This window comes from Felis catus, chromosome B1 (genome assembly GCF_018350175.1).
Source record: "Felis catus isolate Fca126 chromosome B1, F.catus_Fca126_mat1.0, whole genome shotgun sequence".
In the NCBI taxonomy this organism is placed as follows: domain Eukaryota; kingdom Metazoa; phylum Chordata; class Mammalia; order Carnivora; family Felidae; genus Felis; species Felis catus.
This window is the reverse complement of record NC_058371.1, coordinates 41,053,215-41,073,784: the sequence shown is the minus strand read 5'-3', so window position 1 is coordinate 41,073,784 and position 20,570 is coordinate 41,053,215. Positions and strand designations below refer to the sequence as shown.

The 20,570-nt window shown below is 51.6% G+C and overlaps 1 protein-coding gene across 20 annotated transcripts in view; it reads right to left on the bottom strand.

Moving 5' to 3' along the window:
* Positions 1–20,570, bottom strand: part of ANK1 (ankyrin 1) — a 219,115-nt gene that overhangs the window by 34,588 nt on the left and 163,957 nt on the right. For 14 of the 20 annotated variants that reach the window (XM_045055491.1, XM_045055497.1, XM_045055489.1 and 11 more), the window contains exons 18-38: positions 19,880–19,978; positions 19,658–19,756; positions 19,316–19,414; positions 18,084–18,176; positions 17,575–17,647; positions 16,507–16,530; positions 15,545–15,638; positions 14,045–14,123; positions 11,954–12,051; positions 11,629–11,853; positions 10,205–10,359; positions 9,691–9,902; positions 8,901–9,105; positions 8,482–8,578; positions 7,999–8,227; positions 6,697–6,822; positions 6,458–6,577; positions 5,115–5,193; positions 4,761–4,835; positions 2,850–2,981; positions 1,888–2,034 (exon numbers count right to left, since the gene is read on the bottom strand). In XM_045055491.1, coding sequence (XP_044911426.1) covers positions 1,888–2,034; positions 2,850–2,981; positions 4,761–4,835; positions 5,115–5,193; positions 6,458–6,577; positions 6,697–6,822; positions 7,999–8,227; positions 8,482–8,578; positions 8,901–9,105; positions 9,691–9,902; positions 10,205–10,359; positions 11,629–11,853; positions 11,954–12,051; positions 14,045–14,123; positions 15,545–15,638; positions 16,507–16,530; positions 17,575–17,647; positions 18,084–18,176; positions 19,316–19,414; positions 19,658–19,756; positions 19,880–19,978 — 2,560 coding nt within the window. The remainder of the gene's footprint in view (positions 1–1,887; positions 2,035–2,849; positions 2,982–4,760; positions 4,836–5,114; positions 5,194–6,457; positions 6,578–6,696; positions 6,823–7,998; positions 8,228–8,481; positions 8,579–8,900; positions 9,106–9,690; positions 9,903–10,204; positions 10,360–11,628; positions 11,854–11,953; positions 12,052–14,044; positions 14,124–15,544; positions 15,639–16,506; positions 16,531–17,574; positions 17,648–18,083; positions 18,177–19,315; positions 19,415–19,657; positions 19,757–19,879; positions 19,979–20,570) is intronic. The other 6 variants (XM_023252571.2, XM_045055496.1, XM_045055505.1 and 3 more) reach the window with 1 other exon arrangement.

The following is a 20,570-nucleotide window of genomic DNA, read 5'->3' as shown; positions in this document are numbered from 1 at the left end:
GAGCATGTAGAGACCCAGTCAGTCCCACAGAGGGATTCTGAACTCTGGTTAGGCATTGGGCTCTCTAGGCCTGACTGGAGTTGTAAGTCCTGTGGCCAGTGGGAGATTCTTTTTTTTAACTGCAGTAAGAACACTTAACAGGGGATCCACCTTCTTAACGTATTTTTAATGGTCATAACTTCCTTGTTTATACTCGTGTAATTCTACGGGCCTGTGTCCTCTAGGTACATAACTGGGGCACAGAGAAACAAAAACTTGCAGATTTGACTTGATAGAAACAGCACTGGGAATATTAAGAAACCCAACCAAGTGATCAGATATCACAGAGAAAAGGAGACGCATTTTGTCACTTGGATTTCCTGAAGCTTTCAGCATTTCCTCAACTGCCCTCCCTTTCTCCCTCTGTGAAAGGGAGCTGGTCTACTCAGCAGTCCCCACAATGCTCCGGCCAGGTCCCCAAGGGACATGGGAGGGGACCACGGCCTTGAAGCCTTTATGCCGGGTCTGAAGAGTGAGAGACAACTCCTCAGGCACTCGTAGGCCCTCGTGCACGCGCACACACACGCCCTCGCACACGGCCATGAGACTGGTGGGGAGGAAGGGCTAGAAGTTTTTCACGACATGCATCTGTGGAGGCGGACGGCTCCTGAACACCCGGCCGAGGTGGAGACAGTGAAGATAGGCAGTGCGAGAGAATGAGCGGACTAGAGGTCCAGGTGAGGTCAGAGGCAGAAGAGAAAGATGACAGGACGTGATCAACAGAGGAGCCCTGCACCCAGCATGTTTCAGGAGACACAGGACACGGGAGAGAGAAACGTGTAAGGGGCTTGGCATGCACAGGCCCCACCTGGCAAAAGGAGGCCCCCTGCCCAGACTGACCTAGAACTTACCGGCTCATGGCAGGTCCCCCCCCCCCCCCCCCCGTGCCACGGGCAACTGCCCAGCGTGCATGTGAGTGTGTGGCCAGGGATGGCCAGTAAATTAGCCGCTTGGGAAGCACAGACAGCGCGATGTCGCCGCCTAGGGTGACATATTTAGGCACCACAAGAAGAAAGTTCATAGACTTAAAATTGTTTCTTCAAGGTCTGTAAGGAATCTTGGGAATCTGATCTAACCTGCTGACTCTAAAGAAGAGGATTAGCTCCAAAGAGCAGGGCCTCTGCTGTTTCTGTGCCCAGTGGCTGGAGAGAGGGCAGGTGAGGGGGACGGGGTGGGGGACCCCCAATCCCCTCTCCTTCATGCAGGTGGCTAATTTCACTGCTGTTGCAAGGACACTGGTGCACAGGAGGCTGCTGTGTGGGTACTGGGGGCAAAGGTCAGGGGCCTCCGGGCTTCCTCCCCTAGGGCCTGGTCACACTGGGGGTCTGTGCCATGCTGAAGCACATTAAAAAGGATAAGAGGAAAGAGATGGGGTGAGAAAAAAGGGAGGGAGAGAAACAGAGAGACTAGACTCAAAGGAAAGAAGCCCACTTAGCCTCATAGGACTTCTAAAACACCTGCCAGCTTCACCACATCAGATCTTGGGCCAGAATCTCCATGCCCTTTGCTTCTCTACCACTGACTGTTTTACAGATGGGGACACAGGCCCCAAGAGGTGGGGCCACTGGTGGCACAGAACCATGGAGAGCCTCTGCAACATGCAGGGGTGACTCCAGCTCTTCCCTGGACTGCAGCAGGAGCCTGGAGCCTAGGGGAGCACCCGGGAGCCCCTCTGCACAGGAGTGCTCCCGTCTCTCTTGCTTGCCTCTGCTCTCAGCACCACCAGGGAGGGAGTTCGAGGAGACCAAACCTCCCACCAAAGGGAAAGATGGTTTCATGAAGTGTCCTGTGCTGGTGCCTGGAAGGTGGCGCCCAGCGCAGCCCCACCTCCTTCCAGGAGACACTCACCATTCATCTGGGAGGGTGACGAAGAGTAGTCCCGGTCCCTGTGTCTCCGGTCGGGTTTCAGATTGCGGCTCTGTCTGCCCGAGCCCTCCAGCATGTTCACGATCTCACTTCGGTCAATGTTGCGCAGGGCTGCATACAGATTGTCCACTGCAAGGGGAGAAGGGAAGAAGGGGTGCTGGCCAAGGGGGCTCCAATCCTCATAGACAGTGTGGGAATGTTGTGGGGTGTAGAGAAGGGAGGGAAGTGGGGGATGATTTGTTTTCTCAGCACCCCTCCTTTGTCAGAATCAAAACTACCTGCCTCTGGGGGGTGGGAGGGAAGCTTTTGTTATCCTTTGACAGATCTTTTCCAAACCCTAAGGGTGGTCAACTGCAAAGCATGGGAAGACTGTTTTTTTTCTAATCTGAGAGGAATTCTGCAAGAAATGAGAGTGAGAAGAGGATACTGTCCTTTTGAGATCCTTGGTCCTCGCCAGTTGATTTGAGATCCAAATGCAGACACCCAATTTCCTCTTAGTGTTTCTGAGTATGGGAATTTAGTTGAGAAAGGGCTGAAAACAGGGTGACGGATCTTCCCTCCAGGTTGGAGGAAAAGATGTTCCTGCATCAGGCAGGATTTGCTCTGTTCTGAGAGGACAGTCCTCATTTGTTTGAGAAACTCAGTGAGAAGTCACACACCCTACACCTGTGCTGTCATCTCGTTCTGGTGTGGCTCTTGTCTTATTCGGGGGATGGGAAAAAGGCCAAGGCCAAGACCATCCTATCCTCTTATGATAGGACTCCCCGAGGACCCCAGGACCCTGACAGGTGTGTGTGTGAGGGGCAGAGAGACAGAGACAGCAAAAGGGATTGGCTCCAAGGCAAAGACAGCAACTGGAGCTGGAAGGCAGAAAGGCTCCGGTGAAGGGGAGGTCCTGCATGGGCTTTGGACAGAGGATGCTTCCTTAGCTTAACGGTACTGACTCTTTGCATTTTTGCCTTCGCGGGTGACCCAGAGATTCAATAAGGCTGCACTCTGCTCCAGCAAGGAGTTGGGGTTTTCCACACGGATCCTGTTGATGTCTTCCACGCTGAACTGAAGCTCCCGAGCCAGCTCTGCAGGCAGAGAAGCAAGACTGGGTGTGAGCCCGCCTCCGGTCCCCCCAGCAGGTGCTGTGCCTTGCGTCTGGCAGGGAGTACCGGGAATCAAGGAACAGTGCCCCCTGGGTTTTGGTATTCCTTCTTACCAGGAAGCAACTAGGGGAACACAGACACTTACATCTTCCGACATCCAGAAAATAGGGCAGGGATAGGAATGCTCAAAAAATTGGTATTGAATGAATGAATGAAGGAATATCTTTCCTTTCTTTCGTCAATTCACATATTATTGGACAAGGCTGAGCCTCTCAGCAAGGTTAACGCTTATGCAAGGTCATGGCACAAGCTAAGACCAGAGCCAGGAGCAGGCTGAGCCTGCGGAAGCCCACTCCAGTGCCGTCTGTGCCACTAACTTTCCACCAGGAAGCAGTTATCATGGGAATGCTTTTCTGTATTTACGTTTCTTCAGGGAAAGGCACTAATTACATTTAAAATGAAAATATAAGCTCCCATCTAAATGCAAGGCAATAACACAGAATGTTAGCTTTCTCCCTCCCATTATTATTATTATTTTTAATGTTTATTTATTTCTGAGACAGAGCATGAATGGGGGAAGGGCAGGAGGGAGGGAGACACAGAATCCGAAGCAGGCTCCAGGCTCAGAACTGTCAGCACAGAGCCTGACACAGGGCTCAAACCCATGGACCATGAGGTCATGACCTGAGCTGAAGTCGGACGCTCAACCGACTGAGTCACCCAGGTGCCCCACCCTCTCATTATTTTTATTGTTATTTCTCACAGGTGCTTTCGAAGGGAGAACAGCCTCAGAGTCTAATTTCAAGGATGAGGAAGACCAGAGGGGACAGTGATGGTAAGGATCAGAATGCACAGGTACCCACACACACACACACACACACACACACACACACACACCCCAAGAAGCAGCAGTAGGCATTCTTCTTTGGCTTAAGAACGAACAGCTCCTGAATTTCTGTTGTAAATTTTTGTCACAGAGCCTTTCAGCAAGCCTTATTGCTAAGGCTTCTGAGTTTCTCTGAAGTCCTCTCCACAGGGTGACTGAGTAAAGGCAGTCCATTCATATAAAAGCTAACATAACAAGGCGGGGGGGGGGGGTGGTTAAGTTATAGGTCCTGTGACTGAATAAAACGCATTTTGAGCTTTCACTTGTATTTTCCCACACACAGTGTCACTTCAGATGTGATCTACCCTTTTGTTGTGGGACTTCTGGTAGACCTCAGGTACAGCCAGAGGTTACAAGTGAACAATTTTGAGCCATCTCCTTTTCTTCCTTCCTTTCCTTCAACAGCCTTTCCTTCCTTTCCTTCCTTTCCTTCCTCAGCCTTTGAGAAAGGGCAATGTGAGTACAGGGAGGAAGAGAAAGGCAGTCATAGAGACATAGTTTTTTGTTTCTGTGCTTATTTGTTGGCTGGTTTTCCAGGGCTCTGTCACTAATTAGAGCCACTCTATTCAGCTGGATCTCGATTTTCCCATCTGTAAAATGAGGTGAACCAGATCAATTCTAAGGTCTCTCGTAATTTCAAAAGTTAATTCTTTCTTATAAAGTAAACCCAGGCAGAAAAAAAAGAAAAACCGGGCAGGAATGGAGGAGGGTGGGAGCTTACTTTCCATGGGTATACCCAAAGGCACCGCTTGGGCAACAGACTTGCACAAGACAATCACACATCAGATGCACCGAGGACAGTAGGAAGAGGCAAGAAGCTGGAGGGGTACGTGTAGACTGGCAAGGTGCCTTTTGCCCCCAAGTCCCCGACTTACCCGCCCAGCTGAGGCCAAGGTGCTCTGATATAATAGCCATCTTCATATCTGCTCGGTCGGTCCCACTGAGAAAACCTAGGGAGAAGCATCGGGTTTCATTTAGCAGCCTTGGCAGGACACAGAATGGGCAGGTATGGGTAAATGACCTCAGACGGATGTTCTGGCCCCTGGCGGACCTCTGTATGCTGGCCTGCAAGCATTCCGTGGGGACCGGGGCCAAAGGCTCCGCATGCTGTGCTCATAACAAGCTAAGGAAATCACATCAACGCAGAGCTCTTGCAGGAGTGAGGGGGAGTGATGTGACCCACAACCGCCTGGGAAGGCAGTGAGCACATATCACGAAGGGGTTCATACCCAGTGACGATTCGCTGAGAATGCTGTATCTCAGGGCCAGGGGAGTCAACGTCCTCTTCCTGTCATCAGCTCCGCTCCCCTGCAGAAGAAAGATGAGGAAAGGGTGCTTTGGGCTTGGGGTTACCCCCTTGGTGGGAAGGTGCTCGGAGCCCGGGGGCTATGGGGTGGGCATGACGCCAATCCCGGCCAACAGTAAGTAGGTCTGTGTCTCTGGAGCCGCAACACAAAGAGCAGATGTGTGCGAAGAGGTGGGGGTCCAGAGGGAGTGATGAGAGTCACACACTTTATCACTAATAGTAATGGCAAGCTCACGTGGCCTTTACCACATGACAGGCCCTGTTTGATGCACACAACAGCCCCTGGGCAGGTACAATTACTATTCCCATCTCATCCATGAGGACACTGAGGCCTAGAGGGGTTAAGTAACTTGCCCAAGGCAGCTCAGCTAATGAGTGGCGGAGCTGGGGTTTGAACTTAAAAACCAGTGTTTCTTTCTGGGTTCCTTTATACTCAAAAGACCTATTTTTGGCACTAGTCCGAGGCTTAGCACTCCAGCCCTACAGAGAAGCACCCAGATGCTAGCTCTGGGTGCAGGAAATCCTCTTTTGAAAGAGAAGTGCACTCATACTCTCCCCAGACAGTAAAGAGAAATCGAGCCACGACATATGGATGTAACCTTGCTTTCTCCCTAGTTGGGCACGGAAGGCTGACAATTACAACGATGGCAGCAGCCAAACGACACCAACAAGAACATGGAGACATATGATCCCTCCAAAGTCCCTTGCGCAGTGGTGACTCGGATGCTCTTACAGGTATGGATAAATCAACATACTTGGTCAAGACGCTTTTGCTGAGCTCAAAAATCTGGGTGTTTGCAGTGGCTGAGACACCAGGGCTCCCTTCTCTGAGGGCCTGGCACCCTGGGGAAGATAAGCAAGTATATGAAAAGGAGGCCTGAAAAAGCCTATCAAACAGCTGGGTCACCTTGAGCAATGTGACACCCAGTTCTAAGCCTCAGAGAGCCCAGACGAGGGGTGCTCAGGTAGACATCTTTTGGGCTCCTTCTAGCCTTTGAGAAGGAACATCCTAGAGGGCTCAAGGCCCACAGTAAGAACATGCAGACCACTGTCTGACACTGGCATCTGGTCCTAGCTTTGCAGAAAGGGCCAGGGCACACTCTCCCTGCCAGGCCACCGTCAACTGTCCAGAAGACGGCAAAGAGCCTTCAAAGGCTGCTTTGTGATGGTAAGAGGTCCTTGGGAAGCACGCGACCTTGCGTCTGTTTCAGGACCTCCTCAGGGAACCCCATCTCTGGCGAGGGTCCTCATTGGAGGGCAGCTCACCTTGGTACAGGGGGGCATGGTGATGTTCAGGTGACAGAGAATGTGCTGGGTGTCCTCATACTTCATCGCCTTGCGCAGAAATGACAAGGACCCTGCTGGTTCTCGACTGCTGTCCCTCACCTAAATTCAATCACACAAAAGCAAGATTCGGGGGGGTGCTGTTCCAGAGGCCACCAGGCTGGTTGGCTTAGAGACTTCTGCCTCCCAGAACCTTGTAGACCCAGAGGAGAGATTGGCACCTTTACAGGTATGGCCAAACGGTTCTCCCGAAACGACTGGAAGAGGAAACTCCGTTGCTGGGCAGCTTTTTTGACGGGCACCAGGTTCCCAAAGAGTTCCGCGAAAAGGGGCATTCCTTCCAAAACCTGTAGGAGAAAAGCAAATGTCATGTCCTGCCTTCAGCTTTAGTTATCTCTTTGCCAGATCATACTCATTCTACAGCATGAGACACAACCCGCCATTTGTTTTGAAAAAGGTTTTGTTCCCAAGGCTGAAATGAGGGAGGCATGCTTCCTTACATCAGAGGAATTTTTTTAAATGTTTATTTTTGAGAGAGAGAGAGAGAGAGAGAGAGAGAGAGAGAGAGAGAGGCAGAGCATGAGCGGGGGAGGGGCAGAGAGACACAGAATCCGAAGCAGGGTCCAGGCTCTGAGCTGTCAGCACAGAGCCCGACGTGGGGATTGAACTCATGGACTGAGAGATCATGACCTGACCCAAAGTTGGACACTCAAACCAACTGAGCCACCCAGGTGCCCCCTTACTTCAGAGGATTTTACAACAAGCAGGAATCTTTACCTATCCCTGGGTGGCTGATCAGGGTTGCTATCAGAGTACTCTAGAACTCCACTGAAGTATCAAAATATGGCTTCCCCCCAAAAGCTGAATCTCTTTTCACACTTGTTCTGCAACGTTTAGTTTATGAGAAGTGTTGGAAGGACCATGTTATAGCATAATCTCACCCATTATTATAAGAATCCCTATTGTGTATATAATGCTTTCGACTGAGAAGTTATCATGACCCCATTTGATAGGTAAGGAAATTGAGGCCCAAAGAGAGTAAGTCCTTTGTCTAGTTTGTCCTTGAATCAGGATTAGGGGTAGGGCTCCATAGTTCCGGCCTTGTGCTTTTCCTTCTGGGCCCTCAGCCCCCCAAGAAGGCTCAGAACAGACTCCAAGGCCAGACTTTTGGAAAGGTCCTGGCTTCTTACTTGTCTTAACATGATGAGTCTCCTAGGGTCAGTAATAGGTTCAAATCTAGTCCCTGTTCCTCACCTCATTTGTCCAGCCGCCCTCCCTGCCGCATCAGGGCGTTCCCAGAACCCTGGCATAGTGGGTAAAACTGTGGGCTCTGGTGTCAGACTACTTGGACAAATCTTTTCTCTACCCTCTACTTAGTCATGTGACCTTGGGCAGACTACTTAACCTCTCTCAGCCTCAGTGCCCACATCTGTAAACTGGGGATGATAAAAGCACACGCGGGTATGAGGATCAAGGGAGATGATGCTAGTCAAGCACTTTCACACTACATCCAGCCACGGTACCTCTATGTCCCTGCTCCGAGCCACCTCAATGAAGTTCTCATGCTGCTCCAGGGTCTTGTCCACTTTATCGTCTGTCATGCAGTAGCAGCGCAGACGCCCTTCCCGGGGGTCATTCATCTTGGCAAAAATGACGAACTTGGCCATGTAGGGCACCGCAGTGAGCTCCTTGTACAGCAGGGTGGCGAAGTTCACAGCTTCAGCAGTGCGAGGACAGTCTGACAGCCAAAACCTAAAAAGAGAGGGCTGATTATAAGCACGTTTCTATGGGCCAGATGGAGCACTTCATGCCTGTGCAAACAGAAGGAGCCCATAAGCCATGGGGATGGCTGCTCTAGAAAGCCTGGTGGTCAGGGTGGGGGCTTCTGTGTGGAAAGGGGAAACGGGGGGCCCTAAGCACGGGGTGGGCAGGTCAAGGCCTGGGGATAAGCCATGATCAGGGCAGCGCTGACCACTCGGTGCAGGGCCCGGGGTTTCTGGGCTCACCTGGCAGAGACGTTGGTGGTGAAGGCGGCACACTCGTTGGCATACACGAGTTTGGTCGTCCCCGTTATGTCTTCCCACTGGGCTTGGTCTGTTCCTCCTGCAACAGGAACACAGGTGGGCTGGGGGACAGTGTTCAGGTGGCACACACACGGCTTGCCGAGCTGCCAAGGGCTGAGCATGAAAGGGCGGAGATGGGCACATCTATGTGGCCCTGAGCACATCTCTTCTCTCACGCCCTCCCCCTCCTCGAGCTATTCCATGGAGGCTCTAGTCAGATGGACTGCCCCTCCCTCCCTTCAAAGAGCACATCGCCTAGGGAAGCCGAAGCAAGGTGATGGCCGGCTTCCCCTTCTGTCTCTCCTTCATGTGGCCAGAAGGAGCTGCTGCTGCCCAGAAGATGGGACAGGGGCACCTCTCACCAGTGACACTGCAGAGTAGGCGCAGACTGGTGGTGTCCCCCTCCCCGCTGTCCCTCGGGTTGTCCGTCCAGGAAGGAGGGAGTGGGATCCGAAGGCCAATGGGGCGATAGAACTTCCGGCGCCGTGGCTCCACGGTGACGATGGGGCTGAATGTGGCCTGGTTGCCCAGGAGTTTGGTGACAAGTTCATCTGGTACAGGCTGGGCCTGCAAGGTAGCAAAGGCAGGCACTGAGCCTCCAGCAGCAGGGGGGACTTGTTCATGAGGGCCAGCACATCCCCAGAGGGAGAGCAGGCTGTTTATACAGAGGGCAAAGCTCCCAGGGGGTGCAGCGGTCCTTCCACTGTTGCACCACACAGATCTGTTTTGCTGGGCATGGAGCCCATCCTGGGGCTGATATCACTGCTCAGCTCTCTTTCCGGAGCCCTTTCTCCCCCTCTCCTGCTGCTCCCATTCCGTGGATGGCACCACCCTTGCTCACCATTAGTTACCTCTCCAGGATGCCCTGTGGAATTCTCTCACGTCGAGCACGCGAGCATGCTGGCATCGTGGTTTAATGCGTAATCTGGGGCTTTCTGCAACTTACCAGGGAGCGCCTGCCCTACCCCACTCACCTGACTTCTGAGCTTTAAGGTCACATCTCTAACTGGGATTTTAAGGCATTGGACAAAAGTGGGGGATGTGCTGGGGAAGTCTTCCTGGGGGCCTTGAATTCCTCCCACCTTCCATAAACTCTGAGTTGGACGGCGGGGTGGGGGGGGGGCAACTGGTGAGGAGGGAGGGCTGTGTCACCTGCAGAGCCAGCTTCACTCTCTTGGTGACAGCATTTTCTGGGAACGTTGCCTGCACCAGGGGGACCAGCTTGCTCTTCAGAAAGCCCCCTTCAGGGCCGATGGTGTCGTAGTCCTGGCAGAGCCGTGACATGATCACAAAGTACAAGGGGAAGTCGGTGGTGATGATGCGGCAGACCCTCTTCTTCTCCAGCTCCTCCAGACTCCCCAGCTCTGTAATCACATGGTACGATGCCACCCACCCCGGTCATGCTGTCGTGCCAGATGCAGGCTCAACCACTGTGTCCCCAGAACCTCCTCATCCCTGGCTCCCGATGTTTGTCCCCTCCCCAGTCACCTAGCAGCACCCCTCAGGTGCCCCAGGCACCTGGGACTGGACCTGATGGGGCCATCCCCGGTCTCTCTGGCCTTCCCAAACTCCAGGCGGTCCTAACAACCCACCCCAAAATTGCAAGCTCAAGTCCCAGCTTCCAGAAGGAGGGCACCCTGCTCTGGGATCCCTGGGGCTCAGTTACCTTCGTCCATCCCGTTGAGGATCTGATCCAGGTAGCTTTCTCCATAGCGGCTCTTGTGTTCCTTCCACACGGAGCCGTTTTCACTGCGCAGCACCACGAGTTCACGGTCCCCACGGCCTTGGGAGGCAAAGTGGGGGATCTCCACGATCACAGGGCTGAGGGGACAAAGCAGATGGTGGGCAAGGTGTGTAGATGTGGGCATGGGTGCCTGTGGGCGGGTGGCTGTGCACAGGGAGGAAAGAACAGGGAAAGGGGGGGCAGTCGGTCCCTGCTTGGAGAAAGATGGGATCCTGCAGCCAGAGCGAGGCCCCACCTTGGGGCAGGTCCGGATGGGGAACAGACCCTCCTTGAGTTCCTGAGACGCTCCGAGCATCCCTCACTCACTGCCAGGCCCCGGAGGAACAGTAAGCACAGGACCCAATCTCACCTCACAGGGGGATCTCCTGCCATGGCCATGTAGTGGACGCTCAGCTGAGTAACCCAGCCCTTGGACCTGATCCCGAGAACCTGCCAGCCATTCCTAGATATCCCTAGGCAGGGGACCAAGCCTTAGCTTTCTCCTCTATCCAATGGTGATAAAGCCACTTCCTTCAGAGGGAGGCTTTGATGACTACATTTAAAAAGGAAAATCGGGGCGCCTGGGTGGCTCAGTCGGTTGAGCGTCCGACTTCAGCTCAGGTCATGATCTTGCGGTTCGTGAGTTCAAGCCCCGCATTGGGCTCTGTGCTGACAGCTCAGAGCCTGGAGCCTGCTTTGGATTCTGTCTTCCTCTCTCTCTGCCCCTCCCCCACTCATGCTCCATCTCTCTCTGTCTCTCAAAAATGAATAAACGTTAAAAAATTAAAAAAAAAAAAAAAGGAAAAGCAACACAAAAGCACTCTGCAGGCTGCTTTCCAGGGGTGGATGGAAGCTCAGAGGTGGGGACAGGCAGGGGACAAAGGCAAGAAGGCCGGGCCTCCCTGGACACACCTGTCCCAACAAAGCTCAGGTAGAACCCCACTCTGCTTCACTCTCAAGCCCACCAATCTTGTCCTTGGGGGCAATGCTGTAGGGCTGTCTTTTAGAAATACCATCTTAAAGTTTAAATAATTCAGCCCTTGAAGGCCCCAAGGTAGCCAGCCCAGTCTTTTCAGTCCCCTTCTCTAGTATCATACAAGATTTGAGAGGAGTAAGCTCCACCCTGGGGCTGTGGACTCCTCAGTGTATCTGGGAGACAGGGACTAAAAGTTCCTGGTTCTGTTACTCTGTCAGGACAGCAGACAAACAAGATTGCATGGGGCTCTGGGACTTGGCATTTCCTCTTCCCTGTGGCTGGGGTGGTTCTGGGTGGTTGATGCTGAGGTGGCAGCAATGGGGGCAGGGGCAGGGCAGGGGCAGGGGCAGGTTAAGGACATGTGTCGCATCCCATGTGAGTGACTTCTCACCTTAAGAACTGGGCTCCGGCGGGTCCCAGCGCGATGATCCTGCTGGCAAGGCCCTCCTCCTCGGCCAGTGGGGGCGGCGTGCTCAGCTTCTGGGGCTTGACCAGGCGGCAGGTGATACGAGTAGGGGCGGCACATGTCCGGGGCGGGATCACCACCCTCAGGCCATTGTGACGGCTCCCCCTCATGGAGCCTCCCCGGGCATCCACCATGAAGCTCACCAAAAACCTAAGGCACAGACAGATCCATGTTGGGCTTCTATACGCCTTCTCTGAGACAGGGAGAGTGAGACTCATGCCCATAACCCATGAGTCACAGGGTCACTCACCCTGTGTGGACGGGGCTGGCCACTGGGCTGATGTTGTCTGAGGTCTCTGTGGCCGGGCTGCTGGGGATGAGTGAGTCTTCATCATACTCCTTAGACGCCTGAGGAGGAGAGAAAGGCCAACTGTCCCAGCACTTCCTGGGCCACAGGAGCTAGTCTTGGCCAGGTTGGTGTCGTTCTGGGCTGGGGAGGCTCAGGAGCGTCTCGTTGCCAGAAAGCAAGTGACCCAAATCCTGCACACTCACTACTGACCCTTTCTGGACAAGGCTTTTCTGGAGTCTAAAAGGAGGCATAGACTTCTTCCTACCATCATGGCTGCTCCTTGGCTCCTTTTAGGTCCAACATCCACCGCACAAACTGCAGACCTACCCGCTCTTTCCTCCAGCCCCTCTCCAGTGTGAAACCTCTGCTCTAGGGAGCTCAGTTTTCGCAGACTTGGTACTGGAACCCTGCACCATCACCTACTAGCTGCTTAGCTCTGGGCCAGCAACTCGTCCTGCAGGTATCTGAGGTACAGGAGGTGAACGGGGCACACCCTAACCTTGGGGGACTTCCTTCCTCATCTGCAAAAGGGATGGTCCTTGCCCCTCAGTGACACTATAGCTGCGGAGCCATGGGGCTGCCTCCCATGGGGCGTTGCATATCACAAGCACCCATGAAAGCCAGCAGGGTCTGAATCTGGGTTTACTCCCAAGTCCCCTCTTGCTCCCATGGGTCCTCACACCCCTGTCCTTCTCCTTCACTGGCCTGCTCCACCCACCATCACACCTTGCCTCCTACATGAAGCTTTCCCACTACTCTAATCCAGAAGGCTTCACACAGCATGATCTGGCATGGGGGACATTGATTCTTTCCGCAATCTGTGAGAACTGGCTTCACATATCTGAGCCCACCCTTCCCAGCTGGTCCGTCTGCTCTTAGGGGTCAGGCTTGGGTCTCACAGTCCTCCTACAGGGCTCACAGTAAGAACCCAGTGTCTTGAGTGCATGACTTAAGCAAGGAGCTGAAGAGAATGGGTTGGTCAAGGAACAACAGGACACAGGTTGACACGGTGACTTTCTCATTGTTGTTGGCAGCATCCAGGGAATATGCCACATCTGTACCAGGACCATATTTCACCATATCTCCCAAAGGCTTCCCAGTGAGTGACTCCAGTATCACAGCACTAGCATGGATGGCTGATTGGACAACTTCACAGCTGGCTTGTCCCTGCATGCCACCCTTGGGGTCCAGGGCTATGGCTGCTGCTTTCAGACATCTAGCCCTTTGGTGGCAGAGGAAAAGACCAGCCTTAGCTGGAAAACAGGCCAGGCCCAGTTCAGTTATCAGGCCTCAGGGCAATCATTTCCAACCTCCAAACATCACACTGCTTTTTATCCTAGAAAATCTCCTTCCCTTGGTGGCGGTAGTGGTGGGGGGGGTGCCAGATAGCATAAAATTAAATTAAGGAGAATTAACTTGTTTGAAACCATCTCACCGTTTTTTTGGGGACAAATTCAGATGGCACCCAGGGAAGCCACAAAATAGGGGACTATGATGAGCAAGAGTGCCGCCTGGGAACAGCTCTCTCTGACATCCCTTTCTGTGTTGGTATTTTAACTTCTCGATAATCCCTGGAGGAAGGGGAGGCAGAAACTGTCCCCCTCTCTAATGGATGTGAAATAAAGGAGTTCGGTGACTGGGCCCGCAGCTCAACCTCAGCTCCCTCTCCAGCACTGTGACCCACTGTCCCGGGCACGCAGAGAGCCTGTGCACAGGGAGTGTGGCCATGAGGCATGAGGACACGGGCTTTGGGGCCAGAATTTATGGCGTCAGTTCTCAGCCTCATTTGTGACTGGACGGACTAGCATAATGGTATTTCACACACCCTTGGGCTCTCTGAGACTTGTATCATTAATATCTGGGATAATAAGAACTCTGGCAGCACAGGGGACTGCAAAGTACACGTGGAAGCCTGGATTGAAGGGCTTGGTAAATGCTACAGGCATTTAATTCTTAGTTCCTATCATACCGTGGATCATTTCAAAACCATCATTGTCCCAGGGGTACCCACTCTCTGCAGATGGGAACAAAAAAACAAAAGGTGCTTCTTACCTGTTCTGGCTCCTCAGATCTAATCACCACTGTCTCAGGTGTGACACATGGGATCCTCGGGATGGCTGGAGATTCCACCCTAGACACCCAGAACATGGGGAAATCAGAGGGATGATTCTTCTAAATAGCCCCTGGCTGCCATGGGAGGCCTAATGAAACACCTCCGTACCCCCATAATAACCTAACCCACCTGCCCCCCTTGCCACAACCCGACATGCACATCACACAAGCAATACAATTCAGCATCACACACTGACCAGCCTCTTCCCCTCACCTCAAAGCCTTTCCTCGGGCCCAGCTGTCCTTCACAAGCCAGATGAAGGGGCTGCCTCCCACATGAAGCCTTCCCTCACACTTACCACCCGCTTCTCAGCCTCGGAGCCCTTGTTGATAGGATCCTCGCTCTGGCCTTAACATCTTATCCTGCACTGCTCTGTGACCTCTTGGTGTGTGTGTGTGTGTGTGTGTGTGTGTGTGTGTGTGTTTTAATTGTTTTAAATGTTTATGTATCTTTGAGACAGAGAGACAGAGAGAGACATAGAGAGTATGGGGGGGGGGGGGAGGAGCAGAGAGAGAGAGAGAAAGAGAGGGAGACATAAAATCTGAAACAGGCTCCAGGCTCTGAGTTGTCAGCACAGAGCCCTACACGGGGCTCAAACTCAGGAACGATGAGATCATGACCTGAGCCAAAGTTGGATGCTAACTGACTGAGCCACCCAGGTACCCCCTGGAGTATGTTTTGATCCCACCAAATAAATTGGTAGGTTCTTCATGAGGGGCCAAGTCTTGTACTTCTTTCTAACTGCTATGCAGTAAATAGTAATGATTTTGAGTTTGGAGATTCATATCTTACACAGTGAATACTCACTGGTGAAATACCCTTGGGCCTTCACTTCCTGCTGTTCCACTGCCCTGTTTTGAATGAGCCCTGGGACTAAGATGGCATATGTTTGTCTTTTCAGAAACCCTGAGGACTAGGTGTTTCTACAATTGTCACGTTTAGATTTATTCACCAAATCTCTCTGTGTGCTGATGTACCCACATGGGAATAATTCACAGCACCCCAAGGTGGTGGGGGGAGGAATGTGTTGCAGGCAGACACAAACCCTTTGTGGGTTTCTCTAAGGTGCCGTGCTGGCAGACAGCCATGGTCAGTGCATGAGCTCAGCTTGGCAACAGTTGTTAATGTGAATCTTCCTCAGTGGACTTTTCTGGTGATAAGCTGGGAGTGCAGGAGAGGGAGGGGCTGTGAGGAGGAGACAGAGAGGGAGCAGGGACACTGGCAGAGGCAGAGAGAGGCCCCCGTGACCCCGCCTGGTGGTCAGGGGACAGGGCTCACTGATCCTAAAGTACCGGGCGCACAATCCAGCCAACCAGCATTCTCTCCCTGTCCGCAGCACCCGCTCTGCCTGGCCTTCTTGTGACTTTTCCTTGCTGGGGAACCCCTCCACCCCGAGCTCCAGGGCCCGCCTGCCCATGCGCGGTGTGCATGCTCCTTACACTTGGTCTAGCTTCGGCACAAAATCCAGCAGCTCCTTCTCTTCATCGATATCCCTGGAATCCTGCTTCTCAGCCTTGGAGACGAGTTCTTCCCCTGAAACCACACAAGTCTACATGAGTGACAGGATGGAGATTTCCTCTTTCTATTTAAAAAGTGCTTTCCTGCTCCTCCTCTCAATGCTGGCCCCCGAGGGGCAGAGCAAGGCCCTTGCTGCTCCAAGGGGACCACTAACAATGTCTTGGGCCAGCCCCGTTCCGTTCCTCCAGCCTGGTGGCACAGAGCAAGCCAGCCAGCTCCCAACAGCTTAGTCTATACCAGTCTTTGCAGAAGACAAAAAATACAGCCAGAAGAGACTTCTTTGGCCTGAAGAAGCTCCACTTCAAAACAGCTCTTGCTGGGGACGCAGACGCCAAAGAAAAGAGTTGTTTCTGTCCTTTGCCACACCACACACTATGGAAGAGTAAACTACAATGGGACTGAGCCCATTCATTTTGAAGGGCTCTAGCGTTTTTTTATAATCATTGCAGCTGAAACCTTATTATTTCCTAAGTCCATTACAAAGTGGTTCAAACTGTCTGCAGCCCCGACTGCCTCTTTGTTTCTCTTTCCTTGCTTGAACCGAGCGGGAGCCCTCGACCTTGCGGTGTCATTTACTGTCACTTAGCAGTGAGCATCCTGGCTCTGTGATCTGGAGCTGACAGAATGGAATAACAACAGCTCATGCAGTTATGATCACAAACACAGTGGCATGGGCACAGACACGGAAATGGACAGGCAGGAGCTACCTGCCCAGGCGTGGATCTTATGGGTGTAAATCTCCTGTTATAGTGAAGCTCCTGGCTCCAGATTGTTAGCCATTGGAGGAGGGTGGAAAGCAGGAATGGATTAGTGAGAGCTGGGATTGCTTAGGGTGAAATGCACTCGTGAGAAAGGACCACAGGGAACAGAAAGTGTTTCATACCCATGATAGTTATATGAGCAGTTCCTGGAAAGCAAAGAAGAGCCAAGTTTAAGAAAGGGAAGGATAAATTTAAAGAAAAAAACCAAACACTTATTTAGGGGCACCTGGGTGGCTCAGTCAGTTGAGCATCTGACTTAGGCTCAGGTCATGTTCTCACAGCTTGTGAGTTTGAGCCCCACATTGGGCTCTGTGCTGACAGCTCAGAGCCTGGAGCCTGCTTCGGATTCTGTGTCTTCCTCTCTCTCTGCCCCTAACCCACTCACATTCTGTCTCTGTCTCTCTCAAAAATAAATAAACATTAAAAAAAAAAAAAAAGAAAGGGCAGGACTGAAGTCAGTTAATGCAAGAGGCATATTATTAACGGGGACACAAAGGAGCTTTAATCACCTCGCTGACATGGTTAAGACACCAGAAACTAGAGAGATAATCCAGACCAACCCCGTGATTTTACATCACAAGGGCTCCCCTCAGACCTAAGTGAGGAAACAGGCTTATGTGGGGCAGGAAATATACTACAAACACTCCCTGGCTCACAGAAGTTGAAACTATAGTGATTTCATAATAATGGTTGCACCCCCAAACTTACTGACCCACTATGTGGTCAAAAGAGTAGCTTAATTAAAAAAAGAATTCTTACAGATTTTAAATAAACAGCTTGTTACTTGTTCAAAGCACAGGAAAGTATCAGGCAGAATTTTATTGCAGTTCTCAACAGCTCTGAGAGTTGATCTGAGTAGAATCATACTCCATGTATAAAGGACAAACACACATATATTTAGGAAAGTTCAAGGCATTTTGTATTTTAACTCTGAGACGTAGGTTTTTTTCCTGCTCCTAAAATTACACTAAAGGAATATTTTTGATAACGGAAAACATCATTAAAAAGCAGTTCTCTCTGACTTTGATACAGGCCCGCAGAACACGTGTGTGCATGTGTGTGTCTGTGTGCAAGAAGGGCCCTTGAATGCACTATGGCAGGTGCCAGGAGGCACCCAGGGACAGAGGGCTCCCAGGTGTGCTCCCTTCGGACTGACTTTCCCCAGACTTTTTGTTAATCCCATACATTACCTTCATCTTCAGAGACATCCAGGATCTCATCTACCGTCTCAGGGAAACTCAACCGGTGCTTGTCACTGGCTAACTAAAAGAAAAAGCAGAGAATTCAACCCAAATAGAACAGTAGGCCCTTTCACAGATTCAGCAGGAAGGAGGTGGGAAAGGAGGTTTGTCTTAAAGGAAGAGAATCAAAGCTGAGAGGCCCTTCCGCCTGAAAGCTGTCTGGCAAGGGGATAAACAGGAAATGCCAGCTTCCTATTGCCATGTCTCCGCCTAGCACCCAGCTTGCTATTTGCCCCCTTAGGTCTGGTCACAGCCCTAACTCTTTTCACCACTAGGTGGCAGTACAACTCCGCCTGATAGAGGAGAACACCCTCTTCCTGTGGCCCCAGCCGGCCACTGGTGCTGTGCTTCCTATCCCATCCCAGAATGTGCTCCTCTTCCCAGAGTAACCCACAGGGGCCAAACCTGTCAGTCTGTGTGTATCTGGGGTGGATGGTGCAGCGGAGAAGCCGACATACCACAAAACTGGTTTCATCCGTGACAACCTTGAGCACGTCTGTTACAGAGATGTAGCCTAAGCGCTTGGCTATTGCCAGAGGTGTGGTTCCATTCTGGGAAAATTAGCAGAGACAGAGTGAGATCAGATAAGGGAATGGCGTCTGGGGGGAAAGCACTGCCCCCTTTATGTAGACCAAGCTCACATTCTAATTGTTTAGAAGAGTGTAGGTGGGCACACTGCACCTCAGAGTCCAGAGCAAGACCCCCGCACACTTGTGAGCCCAGACAGGTGTTAGGAACAATGCTTGCAAAGATGGGGTATGGGAGAGAGGAGGGCAGTGATACTTTAAGTCTGTAGCACCGAATGTGGGAGTTTTGAAATGAGAACAGGGGAAATCTTGCCAGGACAAGTCAAGAACTGCCAAGAGGGAACCAAACCAACTGGAAGGAATGGGTCAGGAAGGCACCATATGCAATTTTGGAATAGGAAAGTGGAGGGCAGTGCTGCTCACTGCTCCCAACACCAGTTCTTTTGGGTATCCGTTACTGAGTGCTAAAATAATCAAAATAATGTATACATACTTCAGTTAACTGTTTAGGCCAATTAGAAATCACAAATCACCACCAGAAACAGGGGAGGGGCATATTTTCTACTTTGATTTGAAGAGACAGAGCTAAGTGTAAGTAGAGTGATATTGAGGCTTTATTTTCTTTTAAGTTCTCCAGTCCCAGGGATGTGTTCTGGGCCCCATACACATTCAGCTCCAACCAGTTATAGGTTTAGCAGCCACATCTACGAAGGTCTAGATGCCTTCAGAGCTGGAAGCAGCCATGGAGAAAATCTAGGAAAACCTGCCCATCGTCAAATGAGGAAGCCCCTATTCAGGATTGAGCATATTGCTCAAGACAACCCCGAAGCCCTGAAACATCATGAACCACGCAAGACATTTGGTTTGCTACTTGTACTATTACTAAAAGGGGTGTCACACATGCACAGAGAGAGTTTCAACAGCACTATTTAAACAAAGGTAAAGAGGGAGGGTAAATGACATTTAGAGGATAACCTAGAGTTCACCAGAAAGAGAAATCAATCACAGCACCCATGCCCTGGGCTACTGACGCAGCTGTGACTTTATGGTCCAGGCCCCGGATGTGCAGCAAGGGTAGACCAAGCCTCTGTGGTGAATAGGGGTCTCACGGGACTGCCCATTGGGACCACTTCTCCGAAATTGGGAAACTGGTGGGTACTTACCGAGCTGACCTCGTTTGGGGAAGCACCATTTTTGAGAAGCAGTGTCACGATGTCTGTATGTCCCTGTTGGGCCGCCTGGTGCAAGGGACTGTATCCTTGCTGTAAAGCAAGGTAACATTTTGGCAGGATTAACTAGCTATGAGAGAGAGAGAACTGCCCACATATTATAGAGCCTGGCTTCTATGTGCAAGACAAAAAAGGCATTTTCCCCATTTCCGCCTCTAGGGTCAAAGCTTAAAATTGTGGCACAGCCCCAAGTGCCCCAGGGTTAACTCTGACTGCACCCTAATTTGGCACCTAAGAAGTGACAGTATAGAAGTCAGCTCTCAAGTGTTCCTGTACCTTCGTCTTGGCATTGACGTCTGCCTGGTGCTGTAGCAGAAACTTTACCAGCTTGATATTTCCATAATGACTGGCCACGTGGAGTGGGGTATAACCCATCTGAAAAGCAAGAGGTGAGAATGGGTAAGCAGCAGGGCTTCGGGGCAGGGCTAGGGGTGCACATAGGGGAGAAGGGTGGGGAAGCACACATGGGCAGAAGCACAAACTAACTGCCTGCCTTACCCGGGTGGTGGCATCCACCATGACACCGTGTTTGATCAGCACATCTGCCACTGGAACGTGGCCTTCTTGTGCTACCAGATGGAGGGGGGTGAGTCCGCTCTGGAAGGAAACAGAAGTTCATCATCTTGTAGCCAATAAAGATTTTCAAGCCACAGAGAAAGAGCACTGGGGTTTGGGAGCCCAACCTAGCTCTGTAGCCACCGAACAGGTGTGTGACCTTGGACAAAGCTCTTCCAGCTCTGGGCCTCTATCCTTATCTGAAAAATGAGGTGGCTTAACTAAAGTAGAGGTTAACAATGTTTTCTGCTAAGGGCCAGACAGTCAGTATTTTAGGCTTATGTCTCTGTCACAGCTTCCCAACTCTGTCAGTTATAATGAGAAAGCAACTATGGCCAACATGGAAACAAACGGACATGGCTATGTTCCAACAAAACTTAATTTACACCAACAAGTGGTGGGCCGGTTTTGGCCCATGGGCCGTAGTTTGCTGACCTGTGAACTAGAGAAACTTTATGGAACTTTCCACTTATAACATTCCAAATTATTTCCATAATTTGGGACAAGCTTCAGAGTCCTTATCTAGACCTATCTAGACCCTAAACCTATCTGGTTTCCTTATCTGGAAAATAGGGGTTACCACTGACATATCTTGAGGGCAAAGTAAGGTTGAGAAAACACTGATGAAAACACG